Source organism: Apostichopus japonicus, chromosome 12, assembly GCF_037975245.1.
Source record: "Apostichopus japonicus isolate 1M-3 chromosome 12, ASM3797524v1, whole genome shotgun sequence".
Classification (NCBI taxonomy): Eukaryota; Metazoa; Echinodermata; class Holothuroidea; order Aspidochirotida; family Stichopodidae; genus Apostichopus; species Apostichopus japonicus.
In genome coordinates, this window is record NC_092572.1 from 18,733,096 (window position 1) to 18,758,980 (window position 25,885).

A 25,885-nucleotide genomic window follows, 5' to 3' on the forward strand; every position below is an offset into this window, starting at 1 on the left:
GTCAATTTTCTGAATTTTGTCATTCTGTCGAGATGGTAGTAAGTGTGCAATTCGTCAATTTGCAGTAAACTCACGTTTTGACGAGATCCGTTATCTCGTCAAAACGTCAATTTTCTGAATTTTGTCACGTTACCATCTCGTCAATTCGTCAATTTGCAGATAATTGTCCTTTGTCAGGTTGGTAACTCGTCAATGCAATGTCCCTTCTACGCTTCCGTACTTCTTCGATAATCCAGGTTTTCGGTTAATAAACCGATTGTCGACCGATACACCTAGAAAATCACTCAATAAACGTGGATTATCGGTCGAAAATCCATGGTTTTTGTCAATATTCCACGTTTTTAACCAATATTTTAGGATTTTTGCGGAAAATCTATAATTTTCGAACTATTGTCCAAGCTTTCGGTGACATTTCAGGTTTTTTCAGCGATAATCCAGGTTCTACGTTGAAATTATTGGATTATTTGCCAAAAACAAAGATGTAACTCCTGCTGCTTTTTGGCACTTTTCTTGAGATAGGATAACACTAGAGCGGATTAATATTGACTCTAACAGGAGTATGCCACCATAACAGCATCGACTTTACGTCTAAGAAATGTTTCTCGATTTGGGTGTTTCTGAAGCGAAGTTAAAAGCTTGCACCAGACTTCTGTGCGCTATATTAAAATCAAATTACGTAAAAGGTAAACGTTATGGATAAGAAGTTACTGGTGTGGACAAATTGTACAACTGTAGGAGAAAAGGCTAAAAATACCTTAAAAAGTGAACCTCGCGGAACTAGCCTCGTATACACTTTATGTACAAACAAGGAGACAATTCAGTACTAGCCTAGCCTACATAAACTAGGCTTGGCGATCAGGCCTAACAGTTAAAAGTTACTTCAGTCTACTGCATATCAAACTTTGCAATGACGGTGCAAGGCGGGTTAGCCTTGCATAGGTTTAACTAATTCTAATTCATCGGTACAAAATTGTTTGATATGATATTTAATAGGCTAGTGTTGTAAGCCTAGGCAAGGCTACAGTATGTCTGGAAGACAGTTACAGTACTGGGCCTAGGCCTAAGTCAATGTTAGAATTTGCCTCAGCACGTATCTTCTATATCTGGCATATAGGGCAAATCTATTGTCATATTAAATTCCTGCACCCTTAGATGTACCGGTCTGTGTTAGGTTTACAAGACAATTGTATTTGAAGCATAGCATATCAACACTCCCAACACACATTAAGAATTGTGCAACTTGTGAATTGCTTTTTGTCAAGAAAACCACAGAACTTTATGGCTTTTAGTTAGCCTCAATGTTTTATGACAATAACAGTTTCAGTTCTGATAATGTAATGCAAAGTAGAGTAGTCCAGATGGATCCTCTGAGCTATGAAAATATTTTACACGGCTGCTTAAAGGGAATTTTTTTTTTTTTTAAAGTAATTGTGTTGCATATACATGTCATATTTATAATATTTATTACTGTACCCTTTCAAAACAAGATTTGAGATGTCACAACTTGTTTGGTTGCTTAAAACGTAACTAGCGAGTTATCACTGTAACCCTTTAATCCAACATCACACATTTTTGCCCTACAGATATAATTTTCAACTATATTGATGTCATTTGCAAACCTTGCAAGTTTATGATCAATCCTTGTACAAGCCTCTAAGGACAGTGGTACTTGGTAGTTAGTATAACATATTATATTTGCATGTATCTAGATTCTTTTACAGCGAAGTGTGATATATGACAAAAGTAATGCAGCATTGAGACATGTTGGTCAATTTGTGAATCTACGGACTACAGTAGTACTTTGACTCCTTGTGGTCATCTAAAACATAGGCTGTAACACAAATCATGTGGACAACAAATTAAAAATACATAAGAGTTTTCCTTTAGCAGTACAGGAAGTTTTCCTTTCAGCAGTATGGGAAACTTAATGTAAAAGCTACATGCGCAAGCAGCTGCTGAAAGATGCAATTTGGATGCATATATTTGGATAATTTCAAACTTTATAAACTTATCAAATTTGCAAAATTTCTGTGCAATATATTTGTTCCGAGTATTGTGTTTTCTATGAATATTCCCTGTTTCCACTTCCTCTGCAGAAAAAAAGATAAAAACATTTAGCAAAAAGTCCTGTGTCCCCCAGTCTCTGACAAACATCATCGAGAAATCTGCTTTGAAATGACAATATTTCTAGTATTTCAGAAGTGTTAAGTGTGAAACCAAACATAAAATTCCTTCCTTATCATGTTTTTACTGTTTTTTATCCAGGAAAGAATATTCGGTACAAACTGATATCTAGCCCCATTGGAGGTGGAAAAATGGCTTCTATGAGTCAAGAAACAGCCCAGAAGCTGTTTGAAGAAGGGGCAGTGTTGCTGTTTCTGGATGTCCCTCCCGGTACAGAGTTTGGTATCGATTACACCACTTGGAACACTGGTGAAAAGTTTAAAGGAGTCAAAATGATCCCAGCGGGGATTCATTTTGTTCATTACAGTGCTGTTAGCCTGACGCAAGGTGACAAAGCCCCTCGAACAGGCTTCTTTCACTGTTTTGGATCTCGAGAAGTCTTGGTCAAGAGATGGGACCCTTCGTTAGAGGATATCAGAGATGAAGAAGTCACCTCGGAAGAAATTGAGGAGAAGAGAAACACTCTGAAAGAGTTAGATCCCTTCTTAGGCGTTTACCCATATGACAATTTCAAAAAGTGGGTGTCTTTGACCAACGAAATCACCAAAGATTTAGTCCAAAAGATATCCCCTCTTTGTGGCAAGATAGCATCTGCCGCACAACTGGTACCCGATGATGCCTCCAGGACGACCTCTGACAGGGCTAAGCTGAAGGAAAGAGATGAAGGCAGTAGAAGTGCCGAACAGAATTTACCCAGAATGCACAGCAAGCCTGGCACAGCCCTTAGATTTTCAGAAATACCAATGCAGAGTTATCCGGAGGGTGCCTCTCCTGCAGAAATAACCAGACACAGCATGGACAGAAGTTTTACCTTATCATCTTTGCTGGCTGCCCATTATGATAAAGAGCCGCAGAGGATTCTGGGAGAAATCCAGGTAGCGTTCATCTGTTTCCTGATCGGTCAAGTCTACGATGCTTTTGAACAATGGAAGCAACTAGTAGCTCTTTTATGCTCTTGTGAAACCGCGATTTCAGAGTACGGGCCCCTCTATTCTGCTTTTATTCAAATGATGCACTTTCAACTGAAAGAAATCCCCGCGGACTTTTTCGTGGATATAGTCTCTAGAGATAATTTTCTCACGTCGACCCTGAGGACGTTCTTCCAAAACATACGGTCCTCTGAAGCTGACGAACCTTTAAAAGAGAAATGCAGGCGATTCCAGCAAAATTTAACAAAGAAGTATCGATGGGACTTTGAAAGTGAACCGGATGATGAGGCACCAATCATCGTTGAACTTTGAACAATTTTTGTTGAAAATTCCTGTGACTATTTCTGTCAGGGATTGTGAATACTGCAGCCACATTATAGCTAAGATTTAACATTCATTGGGAGATGTCCCGGATAAATGTTGATTCACACAAAAGCTGAAGATTCGATCAAGTCACATATTTCTTCTTCTTTTTTGTTCAATGCTCTTCTTCACTCACGACAGTGGTTATGTTTTTGTAATGGAGATGGGTTTTGCAAATTTTATGCTGTTTCAAAAAATATTCAAGCTCTTTACATGACCTTTTGATGGCATTGAGTTTTCAGGGTCAACTCTATGAACATTTCTACGGTCTTGGAAATATGAAAGTAAAAACAAAGAGAAAGTAAAATATATTTATCCTAGTGGCATCTATGACATCACTATGACATCACAGACAGGTTTACCAAATAACAGCTCCTCCCAGAAACCACTTTTAAACTAGGATATCTAGCAAGATTTTTCTTAGCTGTTGGGAAAGTTGTTCTTCACAAAAGATCTGTCACATACATATATATATGCCATAGATCATGGTTAGCGTTTTGTTCCATTTAATAGTAAAGTCCTAAGAGAAAATATTTGAAGATTGAACAACCAGTTGTAACATTTATGAGATGCTTTAATCAAAAAGATAGTGAAATAGTAAAATTTCTTGTTTTGTAGAAAAGCTAATATGTTTCATTGCTTTTGTGGAACAACTTGCAAGCAAGGCATCTTGCTGTGCAATACATAATTAAATTATTCCTTGAGAAATTGTTAAAGAAAATTGTTCAGTTCGAATAATGGATCAATTTGTACTGTTTTGAGGGATGATGGGTAAACTTGGGTTAATAAGGAGGGTAAGGAGAAAGTGAACGCTGCTGGATATACAAGTGTTAGTGGGCAGGACCTGGTCAAAGAATCAATTAATAATAAATAGGATGATCCTACAGTCATAATCAGAGCAAAGAAAAAATTGTCAATCCACAATATAGAAACTTTTATCGGTTTTATTGAGGAAATGCTTGTGGAGAAGATCATAAGGTGGATTTATTATGATAATAATAATAATTTCTGATACAAAAAATAAAAATAAAACAACAAAGATATTCATGTATGGCATGTTAACTTAACATGTACCCATAACATGTAATTTTCAACATTCAGTTCCCTTTTTCGATTAGAAAAATGATCAAGACTGCTCATTTTAAATCTGTTTCCATAGCAAATTACAAAAAGCAAATTTTGGCTACCTTAATAAAGAAACAAGGGTAAATTTGGTAATCTATCGTATAAGTTTTAATAATTTGTACGTGAAAAATAAAATATGTCACACATTGTGATTAAAATTGTACAACGTATCTTATAATGAACTTTATACAATCTTGGAAAATATCAGTTAATACCTGTGACAATCTCATCAGCAGAGTGTCGTTCTTTTGCAAACAATATCTTTCTTTTTAACCAACTGATAACTGAATCACTTCAATGAATTTTCTGATTTCTAAGGGTCAATCCTGCTTGTCAAATTTCAAGCTTATTAGCATGTTTTGCTATCGGTTTGAGTTTAAACCAATATATTCTAAAGCACAGAAGCAGAGTACAACAGTACAAACCCCAATTTCTGTGTGAGTCCCCTTAACGATGAATTTTGTGTGAGTCCCCACAACGATGAATTCTGTGTAAGTCCCCTTAACAATGAATTCTGTGTTAGGTTGTAAACAACTTTGCATCATACTAATCTGGAAGCAATGAAAACATTCCCACATCATTGGATGATTAATTACTTCTACGAAACATTTGTTGTGGATTTGCCATTTTCTAAGTACGAAACTTAACTGGATTATTTGGCCAAATCTCAGTGAACTCTTGAATTATAGATTTTTTTCCCTTCCAAAATGCCACATTTTCTGTTAGAATATTATTTTTCTGTGAGGAGATATAATTTGTACAATATAAACAAGTCTATTTTTCAACTCTGGTTTATTGAATTTCAGTTTACATTTCCTGCCTCTCTGTACTGACAGCAAGTTACTTGCCCTTCTTGTAATGTCAGTCTTGTACCTCCTTAGAGGATGAAAAAAGTCAACAATATTCTGCATTGCAACTGGATTGCCATGGTGATTACACTCACTGTGGTGTTGCCAGATACCTTCATGAACATTCACCAAAATTAAAAAATAAATGGTACCTTCACCATAAGTCATTCTCATTGGATGTGTTTGACATCTGCTAATACAGATATGTCTGGGCAATCGTAATATCCTTTAAAGGATTAGGTCTCTACCAGGAATGTCTCCACTCCTTCAACATGAGCTTGCTAATTGTTCTTAAATATATTTTCAACTGATTACAACCTTATATTCTTTTGGGCTTTGATACACTATTTTAAATTTATGAAGTGATAAGTCATGCATTTAATGGCATTCCTGAAATATTCTGGCTGATGATTAATGCATGAATATGCATGAGTATGCAAATTTTTGTGAATTTTTACATAGGGTGACCTCACAGTCTCTTTCAAAAACATGACTGTAAATTGAACCAGAGACCTTTCAGCCATATCTGCTTCCTCACCGCTTTTCTCTTAATGGTCATCAAGAACTGGCTCAAATATGCTACAAAGTGATAATATAATAAATGGTCCCTTACATTCAAACATTTTTAAACAACTTCCACCGTCCAAAATCACTTTTCGTATCTAAGACCATTTCATTGTCTGATTTGAATACTCGTCAGTGTGTATGAATTGTTTCAAAGGTCTGGCGCCGCTTCGAGGAGACAACTTTTGCAAAACTTTTGGCAATTTTCAGAATGTTAATTTTAGGAACTCTATGGATGCCCTTTAAAAATGACATTATTTTCTCTCTTTATTTTGGGGTAATATCTATCATTTTTACTCCATCTTTTATAAATCGTCATAGATTATGAAAATTAATGTAATGGTTCAATTTTGCTTATACGGTAGAACCCACTGATACATGAAATATGTTTAAGTAGCTGATCAAAATACAAAACAAAGCTCCTAATTTACCTTTTGTTTATAATACAGTTCATGATTCAAGCGAAATAATTTCTGTAACAAAAATATACAAGTAAACAAACGCGTTAGCTTCAAACGAGAAACGTGACCCCCAAAGTTCACATACTCTGCATAAAAAATAACAAAAATGAAAGGGCAAAAAGTACTGACAATTTGGTAAAAATACATAACAAACTAAAGCAATACAATTCCTTTAACAAAATAAAAAAAAATATGTTGACTGCTTTAAAAAATGTTGAAAGAGCCACACTCATTTAACAGCCAAGCCAACAAATGATGCAGTGATAATGTGCATCCAACAAAAACCAAAATTGGGTTAGGGTCTTCTAAAGATTGACCATTTGGTGGCGATACATTGAGAAAGATATTTAATGTTAAAAAAGGGCACCTTGGGTTGACTTACAAAAAAGAAGAAGAGGGGTGGGGGGGGGGAGTACAAAATAGAGCAACAATGATCACAGAACCACACAAGGACAAAGCTTAAAATCTGTTGTTTTCATACAGAGAGAAAAAGTTGTCATCCAAGCATTCTCTTTTTCCATCCTAGTTAAGGGATGACATGAACATTTCCTGTGAACAACAGTCTAACAGACTGGACGTTTCGATTGGTGAGTGAATGTCGTTATAGTTTCTATTATATACCAATACTATCTATACAGTTTTAAGAGCATAAATAAATCTAACAATACTCCTGAAAGGCAAGCTTTAATGATGACAGCAGTGATGGAGGGAGAGCAGTTGGGGGGGAGGGGTATTATACGGCTATGCTACTCTCTCTCCACCTCTGTTACATTCTATCACTCTCTCGTTAATAGGTATTTTTTTTAAGAGCATAAATAAATCTAACAATACTCCTGAAAGGCAAGCTTTAATGATGACAGCAGTGATGGAGGGAGAGTAGTTGGGGGGGGGGGGAGGAGGAGGGGTATTATAAGGCTATGCGTCTCTCTCTCCACCTCTCTTACTTTCTATCACTCTCTCGTCAATAGGTGAGCACATGACTAATCAGCAATAGGTCATTGTTTGAGCAAGAGGACCATCAGGCTGTTCAAATAATGTAAATATATTAGATTTAATCACAATTTGAGGGGTTTAAGGCATCACAACATGAACTCGGGGGACCAAGGATAGATGGGCCCTAAAGTGAGCCCTTGCGAGACTGCAGAAGCCGATGAGGTTTGGTTTGCACATCTTGATGGCATTGAACCGATCACTTTCGAACAAGATGTGTTGTGGCACCTCGTTTTAGGCCCGGGGGCCCAGAGAGGCCCTGGGGCTTTGTCCCCCCTCTCAACCCTCTGGTGTTATGCCATTGATTTATATAGACCTACAATAGGGTACCATGCGTGTGTTGCGTGCACATACTACATGCAAAATAACTTCATTAAGCTCACACTACTTCCTGTTCAAATCGGAAGGCTAAATCACATGCACCTTTTAAGCCAAGGTTGCGAAGCCTATGGAAAGACTTTTTATGGTTTAAAAAAAACAAAAAGAGTACAACATTAATTCGAAGGAAAACTAATGAGAGATTCAACATTTTCGAAAACCTTAGCCAAGTGGTGTGAATCAAAAACAGAGTAAGGAATTTTCATGTTAACATATGCATGATCCACCATCATAATTATAAATATGATTAGTCTCAAGGCAATAAGTTGTGCGCATTTTTTAATGTGCACATTTTCTTGCGAGAATCACCGTTACACCCAACCAAATCTGCAACAATACTGGTATGAGAACATTTAATTATATTGAAAACAATCTCTGTGCCCCCCCCCCAAAAAAAACAACCCAAGAACTTTTGATTCCTCCATGTTTCTATATAGCAATGCATTTTTCTACGTTGACAACCCTTAATCCATCATATGCACATATAAACAAATGAAGACGTTACAGGTAAATAAATGTTACCCCATATATAGCTAGAGTTTTTCTGTTGATAGATATTACCGTTTATCTATGTGTCTTCATTTTTCTCGAAAGATGACTTGAGCAAGTCAACAATATTTTAACAGAGACTCACATCGAGTCAAGAGCAAAACTACTAGGGGATCCTCCTGCCCCTCTTCCCAATTCGTAAACTTTCCACGGACAACTCCTGGGCATGCTGCTACAGAAAGTACAACACTCTATGACAAAATATGAGGATAGTCCTCATTTCTTTATTGGATGAATGAATCAACCCAAAGTTTGACTGCATATTTACATTTCCACATAAGAATCCATACCGTATAATAATCAAATTTGCAACACCCAAATAACTCTTAGCACCGATACTTAACCTATAACTTACAAAATTAACAAATTCTTTTGTAGACTTTATTCGTCAGCTCTGGAGAGCGGTTTTTCTTTGAAAAGAATCAGAACTTAACAATACTGACATATTTCATGGCTTTTCTATCTATTATACAGTGGCGATAGACAAATATCGTAATCTCCAGGAGCAAATAGAAACAAATATTGGTACAGTGTTTATTTCCTTGATGACTCATTTCCTGTTAGTCTTTAAAAATGCAAAACAATGGGTACATGTAGATAGAACGGTGACAAATCATTTTAAACTCTTTGACTTCCCTAAACCACCACCACTCACTTCCTCTTCCAAGTAACCATGCATTACTTATGAGGTGTGTGTTTTAACAAGTAACAGCAACAGGATTAACAATCTCATCAGTAGAACACAAACTATAAAGCATGTTGCTTTTCTCAATTTGATATCTATTGCTAAAAAACAACAACAGTAAACAAACAAAACAACCCTTAATGTAAACAACACAAGTTTACTGGGGCTATGTTGAAGGTTTAAAGGTTGGGCAGGGAAGGAACTAAATAATTTGTTAAGAAAGGCTGCCAGTTTCGTGACCATCTCTCTAAAATCCTGTGGGCTTATTGGGCTATGTTTGCTAGTTGGATGCATTATAACAAAATGGTATATACCGTATGAAAAGAGATACTGTAGCTATTACACTTAAAATACATATATACCTCTAGAAATTTGCCACTGAAATGTGTACTTCATGCTGCAGTTTGTGTAATCATTTACCCGCTATCCTGCAGTAGGCCTATCGTATTCCATGGACGAACCAAAGATTACGGTATGTGAAGACACCACTGTATCACAAAAGTCCATCAAACTAGTTTCACACGGAATAACAATATAATCAGGTCTAAACTTAGCGGTTTTGCAACACAAACATTAAATCATTGCATGAATTTGTTGGATATAACAGTTTTGTTCTCAGCAGATTTAAGAGATTCACTACAAGGATCAATTGAACACAAATAGTGTTTAAACCACCAAAATTCTACAATCCACGTAGTCATTCTGATTCATATGTATGCTCCAATGCAAAATATAGCATCATCTCCAGTTTTAATTATTCGTATACATTTTATATTTTTAACTTGTAAGAATTATTGTGAATATTCATTGATTGGAATGGCCAGACGAATGAATACATAATCATCGTCCGGTGACTGGTGAATTAACCAAGCAAAAAAATAACACAGATTAAGAAAAGAATATGGATGGAAAATATCAGATACTGCTGGGGGGGGGGTCTGATTAATAATATTCGTAGGTCAAAGATAATGGGAAGAGTGGCATAGATGTAAACCTAATGTCTTTTGGCTAATAACATAAAATGCCTCTTCAAGAAAACAACCTCATACATTCTTTAAAAAATAAATTCTGCAGAAAAGAAAAATGTGAATTTAGCATATGACCATGCTCTTATAAGGCGGCCTCCTGCACAATATAAACGTATGCAAATTATCTGCGTAAAAAGAACGGTAATTTGTACCGTTAAGCTGCTAGAGTCATGTATACCGGAATCTGTAACAGTATACAGCATTATCTACAACAGTAATATATATATATATATATATATATATATATATATATATATATATATATATATATATATATTATATATATTTATATATCATTTAACAAAGTCTGTTCGCAGTATCTCTTGCGAGATCCGGCTTTAGGAATCACAAATGATTTCGAGTTGGTTAGCATCACGTTTGATCTCTCGAGCAATGCAATTATGTCACCAAAGCAGAACTAGTATTGTTTGATACAGGTGACAAACGCCTACTGTGGAAATACGACCTTCCTTACCGGTTCCCAACCTCTGTCGCCTAGTATTTTGGGTGTCCGCATGTAAAGGGGCGGCCTGGGTTCGAATCATGGAAGTTTCTTCACTGTTCTGGATTTTCCAACTCACTACGATTTCCTCAACAGTAATATTACCATTATCAGCAACAGTGACATAAACCATTACCGTTAACAGTAATATAAACTATTATTGTAACGGTAAGGTACTAGCAATTTCCTTAACAGTGATATTACCCTTATCTGTACAGTACCAAATAAATTTAACAGTAATATAAACCATTACCTTTAACAGTTAAATAAACTATTAATGCAACAGTAAAATATAGCATAACCTGTAACAGTTACATTACCTTGTGCATAACAGTAGTATATACTATTATAATAACAGCAAGATAGCATTGTCTGTAACAGTAATAGATACCATCATTTCATTACAGTAATCCATACCATTCGTTCATAACAGTAATCCATACTATCATTACATAACAGTAATCCATACCATCATTTCATAACAGTAATCCATACTATCATTACATAACAGTAATCCATACCATCATTTCATCACAGTAATCCATACCATCATTTCATTACAGTAATCCATACCATTCGTTCATAACAGTAATCCATACTATCATTACATAACAGTAATCCATACCATCATTTCATAACAGTAATCCATACTATCATTACATAACAGTAATCCATACCATCATTTCATAACAGTAATCTCATACCATCATTACATAACAGTAATCCATTCCATCATTTCATAACAGTAATCTCATACCATCATTACATAACAGTAATCCATTCCATCATTTCATAACAGTAATCCATACTATCATTTCATAACAGTAATCCATACCATCATTACATAACAGTAATCCCATCCCATCATTCATAAAGTAATCCATTCCATCATTTCATAACAGTAATCCATACCATCATTTCATTACAGTAATCCATACCATTCGTTCATAACAGTAATCCATACTATCATTACATAACAGTAATCCATACCATCATTTCATAACAGTAATCCATACTATCATTACATAACAGTAATCCATACCATCATTTCATAACAGTAATCTCATACCATCATTACATAACAGTAATCCATTCCATCATTTCATAACAGTAATCTCATACCATCATTACATAACAGTAATCCATTCCATCATTTCATAACAGTAATCCATACTATCATTTCATAACAGTAATCCATACCATCATTACATAACAGTAATCCCATCCCATCATTCATAAAGTAATCCATTCCATCATTTCATAACAGTAATCCATACCATCATTTCATAACAGTAATCCATACCATCATTTCATAACAGTAATCCCATACCATCATTCATAAAGTAATCCATTCCATCATTTCATAACAGTAATCCCATACCATCATTTCATAACAGTAATCCATACCATCATTAATAACAGTAATCCATTCCATCATGTCATAACAGGAATTTATACCATCATTTCATAACAGTAATCCCATACCATCATTCCATTACAGTAATCCATATCATTCGTTCATAACAGTAATCCCATACCATCATTTCATAACAGTAATCTCATACCATCATTTCATAACAGTAACACGTACACCATTCTCTGCCACAGTACCCAATAACCATCATGTATGTTTTACACCGTCTGTTAAGATAAGAAAATAAAACAATTTCTATTTTTACTTCTGCCAAAAAGAGAAGCATATTATATATATATATATATGTATCCCACATTGCTAAGACTCTATTTTGTTCCAACTAAATCTCTTTCTGTTAATCTCCTTCATCCCACGTGGGCCGACAGCTCCTCATCTCCGCTGCAGTCCGAGTCCTCCTTCATTATCTCCTCCAATATCCGTCTGGCTTTAGCGACTCTATGATGAGATATATCCAACGCTTTGATGACCTCGTCCTCCGGGAAGCCTTCTGTCACCAGCAACCGCACACTGGGATCGGGATGCATGTTGCCATTCCTCGTTATAGGCTGACTGGATTGGCTTCTTGGTTGAGTTGGCGCGCTTGGCTGTTTTGTAAAAGTAGTCGAAAGAGGTATTTGGGAATCATATCCTAAAATCGGTAGGTTAAATTAGTTTATAACATTGTGACATTCTCAGAGCCAGCTCTAGGACGACTTTTGAGAGCTTTGTTTCAAATATTATCAACCTGCAGTTCTTTGGCAACCTTTACCTTTACGTTTTGCAGAAAATACTGGAAAATAACAGCCAAAATAAAAAAAAAAGGTCATGTATAATACAACCGAACATAGTTTGTACCAACAATAACGTGAAAAGTTGCCATCAACTAGAGCAGTGTTTTCTCGACCTTTTCTCTGAGATTCCCCACTTGGGTGAAAAAGTGTTTCCTCATTCACCCCTCCCAAAACATTTTTACAAAATAGGTACCATATTGTTTGTCAATCACTTTCTATCACATACTGTATGTAATATCTAGCAATAACATGAATCAATCAGTGTTCATGTTAACTATTACGATTCACTCTACAATACACAAAGTCAAATGTTCATGTTTATCTGTAATCCTTGGATATGGAGTGATAACAGTAGGCTACGAATGTTCAGACCACTGAATTACAAGCACTATGGAAGAGTCTGCTTCTCAGAGTAGGTTCCTCCATTCTTAAGAACCATTCCCCCCTCGCGCCCCCCCCCCCATTCTCCTCAGTTCATCCCCAAGACTTTTCAGTTCTCCCCTGGGGGTCCACATGGACCCCTGGTTGAGAAGCATTGAACTAGAGCAATACACAGACCTGGTGTCACCTTCCCTTCATTACTAAGCATAATAGTCATTCTGGAAAGAATTCAAGATTAAGGCACTTTAGTTGACAAGTTTGTCAGGGCTTACCTAAGATTGCAACTGATCATACTAATGCACTTATTAAACAGAACAATTAACTATTCCAGCTATTAATGGATTGCATCGTCACTGGTTCTTAGTAACGAATGGCAGACAAAAGGGAAACCAGGAAAGAGCTGCTTTACAAATAGTTTGAAAAGGGAAGTCAGACAATTAAACACATTCATTACACTCTATGACTTCAGTTAACAAACCACCAAAGACCATTCACATCACGCATGGGCACGTCAACCACAATTTGATATAAACTTACATAAACTTATGAATACGGCATCAGAAGAAAAGGAAAAAAAAACAACCCAGAACCAATTGTGAATATTTTTAAGAGTAAGAAATAGTACCAGGCAAAGATCTCAGAAATATATGAATTCATGATTGCTGATGGAATACAAAGTTAGTAGAGATGAATGATTTACCTCAGAGGTAGGTGACATTCTCTTTGGAAGAGGGGGCACATCGTACCAATCTTCACTGTTTGCTAAAATGAGAGCAAAAACCAACAAAAATGAGTCAAAATCTTAGACAAACAGGAAAAAACCAAAAAATTGACTAACCTTTATAATCATCATCTGTATATTTACACAGAACAGTTTATTGGGAACAAATTACATAAGTACGACTCTCAAACTTCGCATCTCAGCCCATTGTTTTAAATATGAGATTAGTCACCAGTTTGTAAATCTATTTTTTTTTTCAATCTTTTACTGTTGGTACATTTCACCACTTGGAAGATACAGATAAAACGCTACACCTGAACTGGCAAGCCCTTACGCTGGGAGTTGCATATGTTACGGGGATTTTTCCGCACAAGTTTGGCATTTGTCATGTTTAGTATATATATACAGTATTGCCGACACCTCGCACCTACTCATTATATGAATACCTTTGATGCTGAATGTCACATTTGAATGTTGCTTCCATAGGTTAAGAACATTCACACATTTCTTTCTCATTCTAACATAACAATACCTAATGAGATAAAAAAAAAATTTAGCCTCAGAAGAAGATCCTGCTAGGATCGAAACGTCAGGCCAACTTACTTTTACACATAACAATATCCACGTAGAACTTACATCTACCGGTCTGATCCTAAGCGAAGAGTCCTTTACTAGTTTCATACAACTCATCATTAATTTGTGTCCCACAAATTCTAATGGAATAATTTGTTGCTACATTTAAAGACTTCCACTGTCTATGACCTAATTTTTATTCTTCTTCTGTTACATTTTTAGTGTTTTGCTTAAAATGTAGAGTCTGTGTTTCCGTTTTTTCTCCCTGACAAGCTATGGACGAATGCCTAACGTAAATTGAAATCTGTGTCTTGCCAGGAAATGGAAGGCAAGTTAAGCAGAGAAGGTTGATCTTTTGCTTTACCTAGTGGAGGAGTGTCAACAAGTGGCTGCCGTGGTTTTGGTTTGTCATAGATATCTTCATGTACAGGATCTGGGAGTGATAAGATAAAACCAAATTCAGACAATAATAATACACAAATCAAAAAGGGAACAGAGCAGAAAACATAAAAAAAAAATTAAAAATTAAAAAAAAGGATGAAAAGAAGATTATATATAATAGAAAAAAAGCACAGTTGTTAATTTGTTCATTAGATGTGCTATCACACACACACAAAGTTATTCAAGTAGTAGACAGTTAGGCCTCCAATCTACTAATATATCTATGAACACAAATACAAAGATAACTGTATTATTTCAAACCCTTTTCAATATATATATCCATTGAATATTCATTAGTTATGTACACATAACATCACATACGCAATGGGGCTTGCTGACTACGAACAAACTTAACAGAGGACACTGTCATATCGTTCCCACCCAGTTTCACAAACTTTGTGACGCCGGAAAGTCCCATTACCAAGGTCACAAATTAATAGGCCAAACCAAAACCACTAGCCTGCCAACAATGTCTGACTCAGAATACTAATTCACACACCTCTATTCTTAGCTATTGCTGACTAATGGCAGTTCTCTGGGGTTTTTTTTTCCTTTCTTTGTATACACCTTCATTGCCACAAAAGATGATCTTAACATATTGAAAGTATTCCATACAAAAGATATATTTCCTGCTGACTAACGTACAAGTTTCTTTTCCATTTTCTTTCAATGACCGAAAGTGACGTCGCCATGTTAATTGCTAACGAAGCTAGAACAACAGAAAGTTAATTCTCGAGTACATACACGAATGTCACTTGAAACAAAGACAAACTTAAAACAATGGAGACTTCCTACAAAGCAGACAAACTTGAGAAATTTTTTAGGTCTGGAGATATACATATTATGTATTGTCTGTCTATGAAATAACTCAACACAATGACCTCACACATCATATATTGTCTATATATATATATATATAAGACCCTCATTCCACATTATAGTTATCACTCCTATGACATCACATATGATGTATTATCTCATCCATATATGACATCACATATGATGTATTATCTCATCCATATGACATCATCTATGATGTTTTATCTATGGCTCTCACACCTATGACATCACATAAGATGTATTGTCTAGGGCTCTCACACCAATGACATCACATTAGATGTATTATCTCAACTGTATAACATCACATATGATGTATTGTCTATGGCTCTCACACCTATGACATCACATATGATGTATTATCTATGGTTCTCACACCAATGACATCACATATGATGTATTATCTCAACTGTATGACATCATATATGATGTATAATCTATGGCTCTCACACCTATGACATCACATAAGATGTATTGTCTAGGGCTCTCACACCAATGACATCACATATGATGTATTTTCTCAACCGTATGATATCGCACATTTACGTATTGCCAATCTATGAGTCTGAACCCTGTGATATCACAAATTATATATTGTCTCTACATGAATCTAAATCTCAGTGACGTCACAATAACCCATTGCCTATTAATAAATCCCAGCCCAAAGATATCACAAATTATGTATCATATCACTGCAACGACAACACACATATCACATCGCCTATAAATTATCTGAAACCAATAACATCACACTAATTAATTATCTCTACATTAATATTGCCCAAACTACATCAAATTAATGAACTGTTTATAGACAAGCATAGCTTGACCTGACTAGCCTAGTAGAGAGTTACAGTGTTACATGATAAGTGCTGCAAAAAGAATTTCTCTATTATGCAAGTATTGCAGCAATGGTCAAGTTACTACTGGTATAACTAAATACAGGATAACTATAGTATTTCCTAGTTTTTCTGATCGTTAAATATTGCTAATTAAGTTTAACCTGAAGCTTGTTGCTATGGTAGATGGAATCAAATGATATTTTTAGGTGCTTTTGGTGACCTTACAACCACTTATAGCTCACATTCACAAAAAATGCCCACTCTAACAGACTTTGAATTTACTACAATGAAATTCCATTCTTTCACCAATGTACAAATAGAGGGACAACCGTACTTTCACCAATATGTTTGTTAAACTTGTCCCTAGTTGTTGACCAAGCACAAACAGCTACTGTAATGTGTGGTTTAATAGGCAGATTTTCCATTTCTTTCCCAGCTCCTAGGGTTACCTTAAAGCGATACATCCATATGCTCAAAACCTATAATGGTAGCTTACTCACAGAATACACTAAGATCCCAGTGTGACTGTTAACTAACAGGACAGCATCTGGAAAGTTTCACCTCAAGCAGATTTTTTTTTTTAAATATAGACATTACCGAAACATTACATTAATATTGCTGTTATACCTACAACCAAAGTATTGGAAATAGTTTGAAAAGCCTTTATAAAAAAGCCACAACTGCCAAATTAGGGAATTGAAAAAAAGGTTGGCATTGTGCAGACATGCACTGTTTAGTCTGAAAAGAACTACAAAACCAGAAATACGAATTCCGTAAGAAAACAAAAAACATCGACCATAATACCATATTATCCTACCATTATGTAAGTGTCATATTTCACTTGAGCCTACCAATTGAACTCTACATGGAGTTAATATTACCTTTGGCAATCATACGATAAACCCCGGATACGAAACTAATCAAACTACTAAAGACTACACAAGCATCCTTTGACAAGCTCCGAGATTGTACCAGCTCATTTTGAACTGTAAAGTACTTGGTCTAACCGCCAAATATCCAGGCTCTTCATTCGCCAATTTTCATTAGAAATTTAAGTAAAGACTTTTTTATGTTGATAGAAAGTATTTTCAAACTGTCACCCAATGACAATCAACATGAATCATATGTTTAAGTCCAACAAACCATCTTAACATGTAAAACTCTCATGAAGGGATTTTACCCCCTCCCCCTCTCCTCTCTCCACTGACTCTTATGTCAATGTTGCTCTATACATTTTGTTTCAGAATGTAGTAAGTAACTAGTTAAGGTTCTTGCAGGTTTAAGAGAGTTGCATTAATGTTGTCAAACTTGTCATGATATTAATTTGTGTACCTGATGACTTTTGTATTATTCTAAAAATATCGGCATTTAATCCAAAAATATATATATATATACTACAAGAGATAACATAAGGCCAATGCAAGCTGCACACTGAGTCGTGTAGGAAACTGAAAAAGTCAACATTTTGTAAGAAGATGGTAATGTTTCTTATTTTCTTCAAACTCTTGTCACCCATTTTAGACTCAATATGCAGCTGTTAAAGCTCTTCTCAAACTACAATTTTTTTTTACTCTAATAATCCTTTCCACGGTCGTGTCATTCGTTGGAGTTCAGTCGGGTCTTTTGATTCTTTAATTGAAACTTTTTATCGAAGACACAACCTTGCGTTTATACCCAATTATATCCCTTCTTTGCCCATTTGACGTCTAAACTTTGTGTTTCTTTCAGGAGGATTCCCATAACCCCCCCCCTCCCCCTCTCCACACTCAAACAATTTTTGACCCGCCCTAAGCTCATCCATAAAGGTTCAACACACCCCTACATTTGAGATCCTGTACAGGTCACTGTGGTGATTATTCTGTCAATAGCAGGAGTGTAAGGTCTACGATACCCATAGTTAGTTAGGTGCTGTGGTACTATTGCATGCATTTAATAGAAGGAAAAAGATATATAATATAGAGGGCAGCATACAGATAAGAAAGCAAAATGATATCAACTTCACCCACTAACAATGAAACTGTTCCGATCTGTACTAGAGCCTAATGTATGGAGAACTATCGACCACGTTTTAAACCTGAAGGTCACTAATCAATTTTCTTTACTCCTATAGTATCAATGCTAGCATGGCTGGCTGTAATATCTACATTGCTAATATGATGTTACCAACAAATTCATCATAAAACTTATGAAATATTTTGATACTAGTAGGATTATGGACAGATGACTATTTGAACAATGAATAGAGTTTTTCACTGTTCATATATCTCTGCCCAGCTGTCAAGTAACAATGTGACTTTATCCTTTTTTTTGAAAATTTCTGTTTTGCTCCAGATGAAGATCCTGCTCGGATCGAAAACGTCAGACCCCTCTGACTCATACTTTGACCTACACAGGGTTGTGGCAGTATATGAACAATTTGTTAACAGTTATTTTCTCTCTTTCATAAGAGTTTTTTTCGATAGAATGATTTCTCATCTTAAATGGTGCACTTGGATAATGCAGTAACTTTGTACCGATCCTGCCCAAATCATGTGAAAATTCACATGAAAAGATGGCAGTCTAAATTATCTATGTACAGATACAACTATAAATAACTCTAGTAAGAGAAACATTAAATCTACAAAAATTAAACATTATTTCCAGCTGTACATGTGCACACAGCCTCGGCATCCTGACACCGTACCAGTGTGATTTTGGTCGGTGTGCAAAACTAGAGATTAATATGAGTCCCGGGATCTTATGTTTTACAAACATTCTAAAACGCTAAACCACGACTGCTGTGAACTTAGATCTGTAATCATACCATTCTTTGACATTATTATAACTATTGTATAACAAATTTGCCATTTTCGTCCACCACAAGAGGAAACATTTTTCAGACTTTAGTGTTTTCTTATTTGAGCTTACAAAACCCGGAAACCACTGAACCATGTCATGCACATATTTCTGAGAAACCAGACAGGGTTTGATTTACTGGAGCTAGACATGTTTGATCTAAAATCAGGCCAAAGTTTTACTTGCAACTTCAAAGAATACTGCGCAGAATATAGAGCCTGTGTGTCTTTTTAGTTGTACGACATACATCGATATTCCAAATACAATAGTGCGGCTGTGGTTGTCAAGTAATACATGTAGCTATATTAAATACCATCACCACCACTAATGCTATACACAGTAATAGTAAAATCAAATTTATTTAGCAAATGTATTAGCCATCATAGGTGTAAGGCATCTGCCACCAAAGCAAATGCATTAGCCACCATAGTGGCAGCCAGCTGCCACCATAGTGGCAACCATCTGCCACCATAGCAAATGTATAAGCCACCATAGTGGCGCTGTCTTATGCGCTGTCTTAAAACTTTTCTTTTCTCTCAACTCTATTAGTTTTTGTACATTCAGCAACCGTAAAGCGCATTGAATAACTTGTTTTTGAGTCTGTGCTATATAAGACTAGTTATTATTATTATTATTAGTGGCAGCCATTCCACAATTGCAAATGTATAAGCCACCATAGTGGCAACCATATGCCACCATAGAAAATGTATTAGCCACCATAGTGGCAGCCATCTGCCACCATAGCAAATGTATTAGTTACTATAGTCACCACAGTGTAATGCATAGGTCTGTCATGACCACACCAGTTATAGCATTGATTTGGCTAACAGTATAACAGTACTACCGATGCTAGCATTCTGCAACGATAGTAATGCTATTATCACCATTAGCAACCACTAAGCTGCCATAAAAAGGCATTAGCAATCTCAGCTATCCTTTAGGTACAATTAGCTCTATGCTTTAATCATAATAGCCATGATAATAGTAATACCTTTGTTACCATAGCAACATCTTAGTAATCAGACAAAGTAGTGTCACCATAGCAACGTTTATATAAGGATCTTACAAAGGTATTTTTTCAGGGGTAATTCAAGATCGACTTTAGTATGCTAAATGTGCAAAAATTCCACATTAGAAACAAAATCACATCTCTGATCCTTCAAAACAATCTCATAAGAAAAGTTTCTAAAATAAGTTGAACTTTATCAACTGCTTTTCCTTGATTCTTTCCAGCTAACATTCAACAAGCACTTACATCAAAGTGGTGCTGGTCTATCTACTGTACGTCTATTCAAAACTGAACGAGTTACGGAAATCAATTTTCAAATTTGTCATTGCTTGTACCCCAAGTCCTTACCCAATATCAGACCTATATCAGATAAAATGCCTCAAAATATCCTTGGTTCTCAGAAAGCTACGTATCTAATGACAGGAACATGTGCAAACGAATGCTACTGTGTTAAGGCCTTTACCACTAAATGAGTGTTATAAGAAGCAAGTAAATCATGAAAGTGAATGAACCAACAGAAGTATTGCCAGAGACAAGGAAGAGAGTAAAAACTGGAGGAGGATGAGGAGGAGGAGCTGTCCCTATTTTCTTTCTTAGAAACAGCTGTTCGTATTTCTTTCAAAGTTTTCAGTAATTTCAATTACCATTAACAGTTGATCTAACGGAGACACTGTCCAATGTTTTGACCGAGTTTGAATTTGAGGACAAAAAAAATAATGGTACTGTTTTTCTTTATTTTGAAACTTTTGGTGTCGAAAGCATTAAACAGCAGAGAACAAGAAACTTTGGGGAAACTTTACGTGGGATTTGAGGTGACCGATTGTCCCTGTCACAGTCTGGCAATAATTCAACAACCGATAAGAATGTTACAATTTCTTTTTTGAGTTCTCAACAGAGTCTCACATAAAATCATTTGTTTTTTTGTATCAAATGCAAAAACAAAACCAAACTTTCATTGAAAAATTGAAAACAGAGTTGCTCAACATTAACAAATATGCCATCAAAATTATGATTTTTAGCAGAATGATAAATTTGGCAGATATTTTGAAAACTAACAAAAGACTTGAATCTGGCGAGCACAATTTTTGAGGATTGACAGACAAAATGGTGTGTGTCTGTTCACATCAACCAATGACTGAGTGCCAAAATATAAAATCATTTTTTGGACAAGCAGCAGTCTTTCCATGAAATCCAACAATTTTGGAACTCATTATTTCATGTTTTAGGGGTATTTTAAGGGATATATCTGCCTTTGTTGACCAACTATTGAGAGGCTCTGTTAAGTTGAACTTCAAACTGAAGCATTCTGTGCAATAATATGGATTAATATAGTAGATTAACAGAGTTGTCTCACATCATGAATATTCAACGACTGCAAAGAAATCTCACCTTAGCATCACAGTTGCGCACAGATTAAAGGGTATTTTCCACGTACCAAAGAGTGCACTTTCTTGCAAATATCCTTCACATACAGTAAAATTTTCTAAGAATATTTTGCGAGCATGGTGTGAATCCTCGGGAGGAATTTTGGAGATATTTGCACGTGGAAATCTATAGTTAGCAAGACTTACAAAGACTTATAAGGATATGAAGGACCTCTAATAATATCAGATCATAGATAGACCTGGTTAAATTTCTACATTACCTTTCCTGGGATGTTCTGTTATGAGATGGGAATACCCATGCCTACTTACTAGTTACGGAATTGAACAAATCATAGTTGCACAAAGGTAATTATCATGTTATTTTCCACAGCAGGGGTGGACTCAGGATTTAAGGAGGGGTGGGAGGGGGGCTGTGGGTACTCCAAAGGAATTGGTAATTTGGGAGTCTCCAATAACAATCTAGCTAGAGTGCAAAAAACTTGGGGGTTTTACTGTTGATGGTTGCATATATCTCCAATAACAATCTAGCTAGAGAACATAGACCAGAGGGGTTTACTGTTGATGGTTGCATATAGGTGACTACCACATTATCTACCACAGGAAACATTGGTGATTTGTGAGTCTTCAATAGCTATCTAGCTCAAATGCATAGACCAGAGGGGTTTACTGTTGATGGTTGCATATAGGTGACTACCACATTATCTACCACACGAATCATTGGTGATTTGGGAGTCTCTAATAACAATCTAGCTCAAATGCATAGACCAGAGGGGTTTACTGTTGATGGTTGCATATAGGTGACAACCACATTATCTACCACAGGAATCATTGGTGATTTGGGAGTTTTCAATAGCTATCTTGCTCAAATGCATAGACCAGAGGGGTTTACTGTTGATGGTTGCATATAGGTGACTACCACATTACATACCACAGGAATCATTGGTGATTTGGGAGTCTCCAATAGCTATCTAGCTCAAATGCATAAGATAAGAGGGGTTTTACATTTAATAACCACATTGTAATACCTTTTACAGAAATTCCCAAAGGCTATTTACCTCTATTCATTTCTTTTTTATAGTTGGATATGGGTTAGGACTTCCTTACCTGAAATGGTAATTATTTTTAACTTGATGGAAATTAGGTTGCTATGGAGCTCACTGATGGACTATGAATGTTTCGAAATGGCAGTTTTGTTGAATTCTGGTGTGAAATATGATGATGTAAGCTGATAAGGTTTGTCCAGTACTCTTCATATGAAACACACCTGTTTAATTTAGCCATATTTTCCAAAGCGTTCAGTGATTCTGTACGTTTTGAAGTAGGAAATACATCAAACTGTTCATTTTCCAATGAAGGAACTAAGTTTAAGCTGCTTATTTGACATACCATGAAATATGAGGTTTCACCAAGCTAATTTTGCCCCCAAAAAATCACTAATTATGAAAGTAATGATCAAAAGTATCAACAAATTTATCCTCTGACGACAGATTCCGTTCATGTATTCTGTTACACCGTGCCGCTTGATTTAAACAAGCCAATGGGAGAAGGCATTGTAATGCATATTCAGTACCAATGAAGCTCTCCTTGCTCCAAAGAACTGCTGATCGTCGATGCGACTAGCAGACTAGTGACAACAGTAATAAGTGTGCAAAATCTAGACTATGGTCACACATTATACTACACTTGGTATTACAGACCTTCAATTATCTTCACAATCTCTCTCTGACTAGGCCTAATAGCCTAACATTATTAGAACTAGGTCTCTGACTTAGGCTACTAATATTATACTAAGACCTAGGCCCTACTAACAGTAACAGTTAGCTCAAGTTCTAACTCACATTCGATGAAGCTGATCGAAGGAACATTGACTTACCATCTTTATGGTATACATGAATTCAGCTATAATCTCCCTCCCAAAGTCCTATATGATATGAAAATAGTTGTCCTATGATAAAACCTAACGCACAGGTAGAATTCAGTCGAGAAGAAAACGGCTGGTATGAAGCCTACCCTATCTGACAGGAATAGTGTGTAGTATGTATGTGAACAGTATGCATACCTTAGCAATGCATTACCATTATCAGCACGGAATACTGCTGATAGACCATGGGGCTAGATAGATAAATACAGGCTATGAGGCAGTTCCCTTTACGACACCAAGGAACCACGAATGTGGGAGAAGCCCACAAGGGCTTCTGGATTACAACTTCAACATTTTAACTCAAATTTGGTATCTACCACTAAAACTGGAGTAGCATTTATGTGTTACTCCTGTGACACTGTTTTGTGTTGCATAGTCATTACTAAACTCACAACTGAGCGTGGTCTAGCTCTTATAATGAGAGCCGGTTTTTCAAAAATGCTTTCAAATATTTACCGTATTTAAGCCATTTTCATTAGACTTAACAACTATCACTGTCATTTTCAGTGACCAAATGACAAACTTGATTCTCGAACGACACTGATGGTACATTGAAAAACATGAGATCATACATTATCTTATGTATTTTAGTTCTCGAAACGCACATAATCACTTTAAAATTACTATGAAATAAAATATTATTAACTTTCTGTTTTCTCATTATCTGTGTATTGTTGTACTTTTCTGATATTCATGTAAGATCCTTAGACCTGCATTTACATTTTCAGATGCAGACTGAAGAGGAACTCTTACTGCAAGGAATGTGTCAAACTAAACGTTTTAACAGATACTTGTCAATAAGTTTCAAGCAGAGACAACTAGTGCAGAAAGCATCCTTTCAAAATCATCATCATCATCATCATTACAACTGAATTTAAACCAGTTATGTGTTTGAGGGGGAAATACCCTTTTCTTTGGGTGAGTATTTTTCAACGACTTAAATAGAAAGTTTGGTTATTCTATTATACTTTTGACCAGAATCGTATTAATAAAAGCTGTCTGCTGAGATTCCTGATTAAGAACGTCGGACATCTTGTAGTCTCTCCCCCCCCCCCCAACTTATGTGGGATGATTGTATGCACAGTAACTTAGGATCAGGAAGACATTTTTTGAATAGAAATACAGGTGATATGAATTTCGATTCATAGGTTAAAACAATTTGAAGGTCTCTTGAGTGAGAACTCTTGACCTGTATCATCACTAAAGAGTAAATAAAATAGGGTTGGGGACAGGAGCCAACTACAGTCTAACTAGGTCACATGCAAATACTGTATAAAAGCAGAGGTTGATTCGTTAGATGAATATTCATGATGTGAGGTGAAATCTGAATAAATAATGAGTGAAATAGGTCAGTAGGCCTAGAGATCTACCTTGTGAAGCAGAGGTCATGGAAAACAGATTTTCATAAAGAGGAAACGACCCTTGACCTTTAGCTGACGGGTCCAAAGAAATGGATGAGTTGAGTGCTCCCTGCGTCCGACACGTTAGTGGGGCGTGAGGTGGCGGAGGGGGTGGTGTTGGGTCGTTAGCGCAGGAAGGGAAAGAGTCGAATAGATCGGGACTGTTGTGATAAAAGGAAGCAGAGTTTGTATAGTTTGAGTCGTCAAAGTCGTGAAGTGGAAAGGGGTTAAGCTGCTGTGACTGTGATTGGTTGAGGGTGGAGGCAAGAGAAACTTCATTGGACCACTGACCACTAGCAGACAGTTGGTTTTCCGGTTCGCTGTAGGAACGGAGAAACGGATTGGTCGACTGGGGCGGACGTTCTGGCGGCGAAGGTCCATCGCCAGCCGAGTGGGTCTGGGCGTCGCTGAGTTTGTCATAGAGGGGATTTGAATGACTGGAATCAGAGTCGGCCGGATTGCTATGCAGCAAGTCCTGGACTCTGGACTGGATTGGACCATAGTTTGCTGGCGGTAGCGAAGGCCCTTCTGCTCCCATCGCAGCTGCAAAAGATAAATCAGACTTGTGAGGAGGACATATTGGTTAGAGTTTTCAGTGAAGTGAAAAAAAATATTGGTGGAAACTTCTTTGTAGTGAATGGGTTGGGCAAGAGGTGGGATAGTGTAATAAGGAGAGAGAGAGGGGAGGGGGCATGAGTGAACAGCACTGATGAATAAAACACTGATGGA

General features: G+C 36.3%; 2 protein-coding genes across 5 annotated transcripts in view; one reads left to right on the plus strand and one right to left on the minus strand.

The window, feature by feature from the left end:
• The first annotated feature begins 261 nt into the window (after positions 1–261).
• On the plus strand, positions 262–7,877 carry LOC139977492 (protein AAR2 homolog). Of its 2 annotated transcripts, none has more exons than XM_071986843.1 (2): positions 262–683; positions 2,266–7,877. In XM_071986843.1, the coding sequence occupies exons 1-2, from the start codon at positions 596–598 to the stop codon at positions 3,423–3,425; spliced, it is 1,248 nt and encodes a 415-aa protein (XP_071842944.1). In that variant the 5' UTR covers positions 262–595; the 3' UTR covers positions 3,426–7,877. The 2 variants fall into 2 exon arrangements, with proteins under 2 accessions (XP_071842944.1, XP_071842945.1); XM_071986844.1 differs by lacking the exon at positions 262–683 and adding an exon at positions 919–939.
• Positions 7,878–8,911: 1,034 nt separating this feature from the next.
• Positions 8,912–25,885, minus strand: part of LOC139977490 (E3 ubiquitin-protein ligase CBL-B-B-like) — a 55,453-nt gene continuing 38,479 nt past the window's right edge. For 2 of the 3 annotated variants that reach the window (XM_071986839.1, XM_071986840.1), the window contains exons 8-11: positions 25,127–25,699; positions 14,851–14,919; positions 13,893–13,954; positions 8,912–12,625 (exon numbers count right to left, since the gene is read on the minus strand). In XM_071986839.1, the coding sequence (XP_071842940.1) occupies positions 12,386–12,625; positions 13,893–13,954; positions 14,851–14,919; positions 25,127–25,699 (944 nt within the window). In that variant the 3' untranslated portion in view covers positions 8,912–12,385. The remainder of the gene's footprint in view (positions 12,626–13,892; positions 13,955–14,850; positions 14,920–25,126; positions 25,700–25,885) is intronic. The other variant, XM_071986841.1, reaches the window with a different exon arrangement.

Excerpts from the sequence above, each read along its gene's own strand:
- LOC139977492 (XM_071986843.1), top strand. The coding sequence starts at position 596 with ATGTTTCTCGATTTGGGTGTTTCTGAAGCGAAGTTAAAAGCTTGCACC. Across the intron at positions 684-2,265 it reads AAAATCAAATTACGTAAAAG|GAAAGAATATTCGGTACAAA; the intron begins GTAAACGTTATG and ends TTTTTTATCCAG.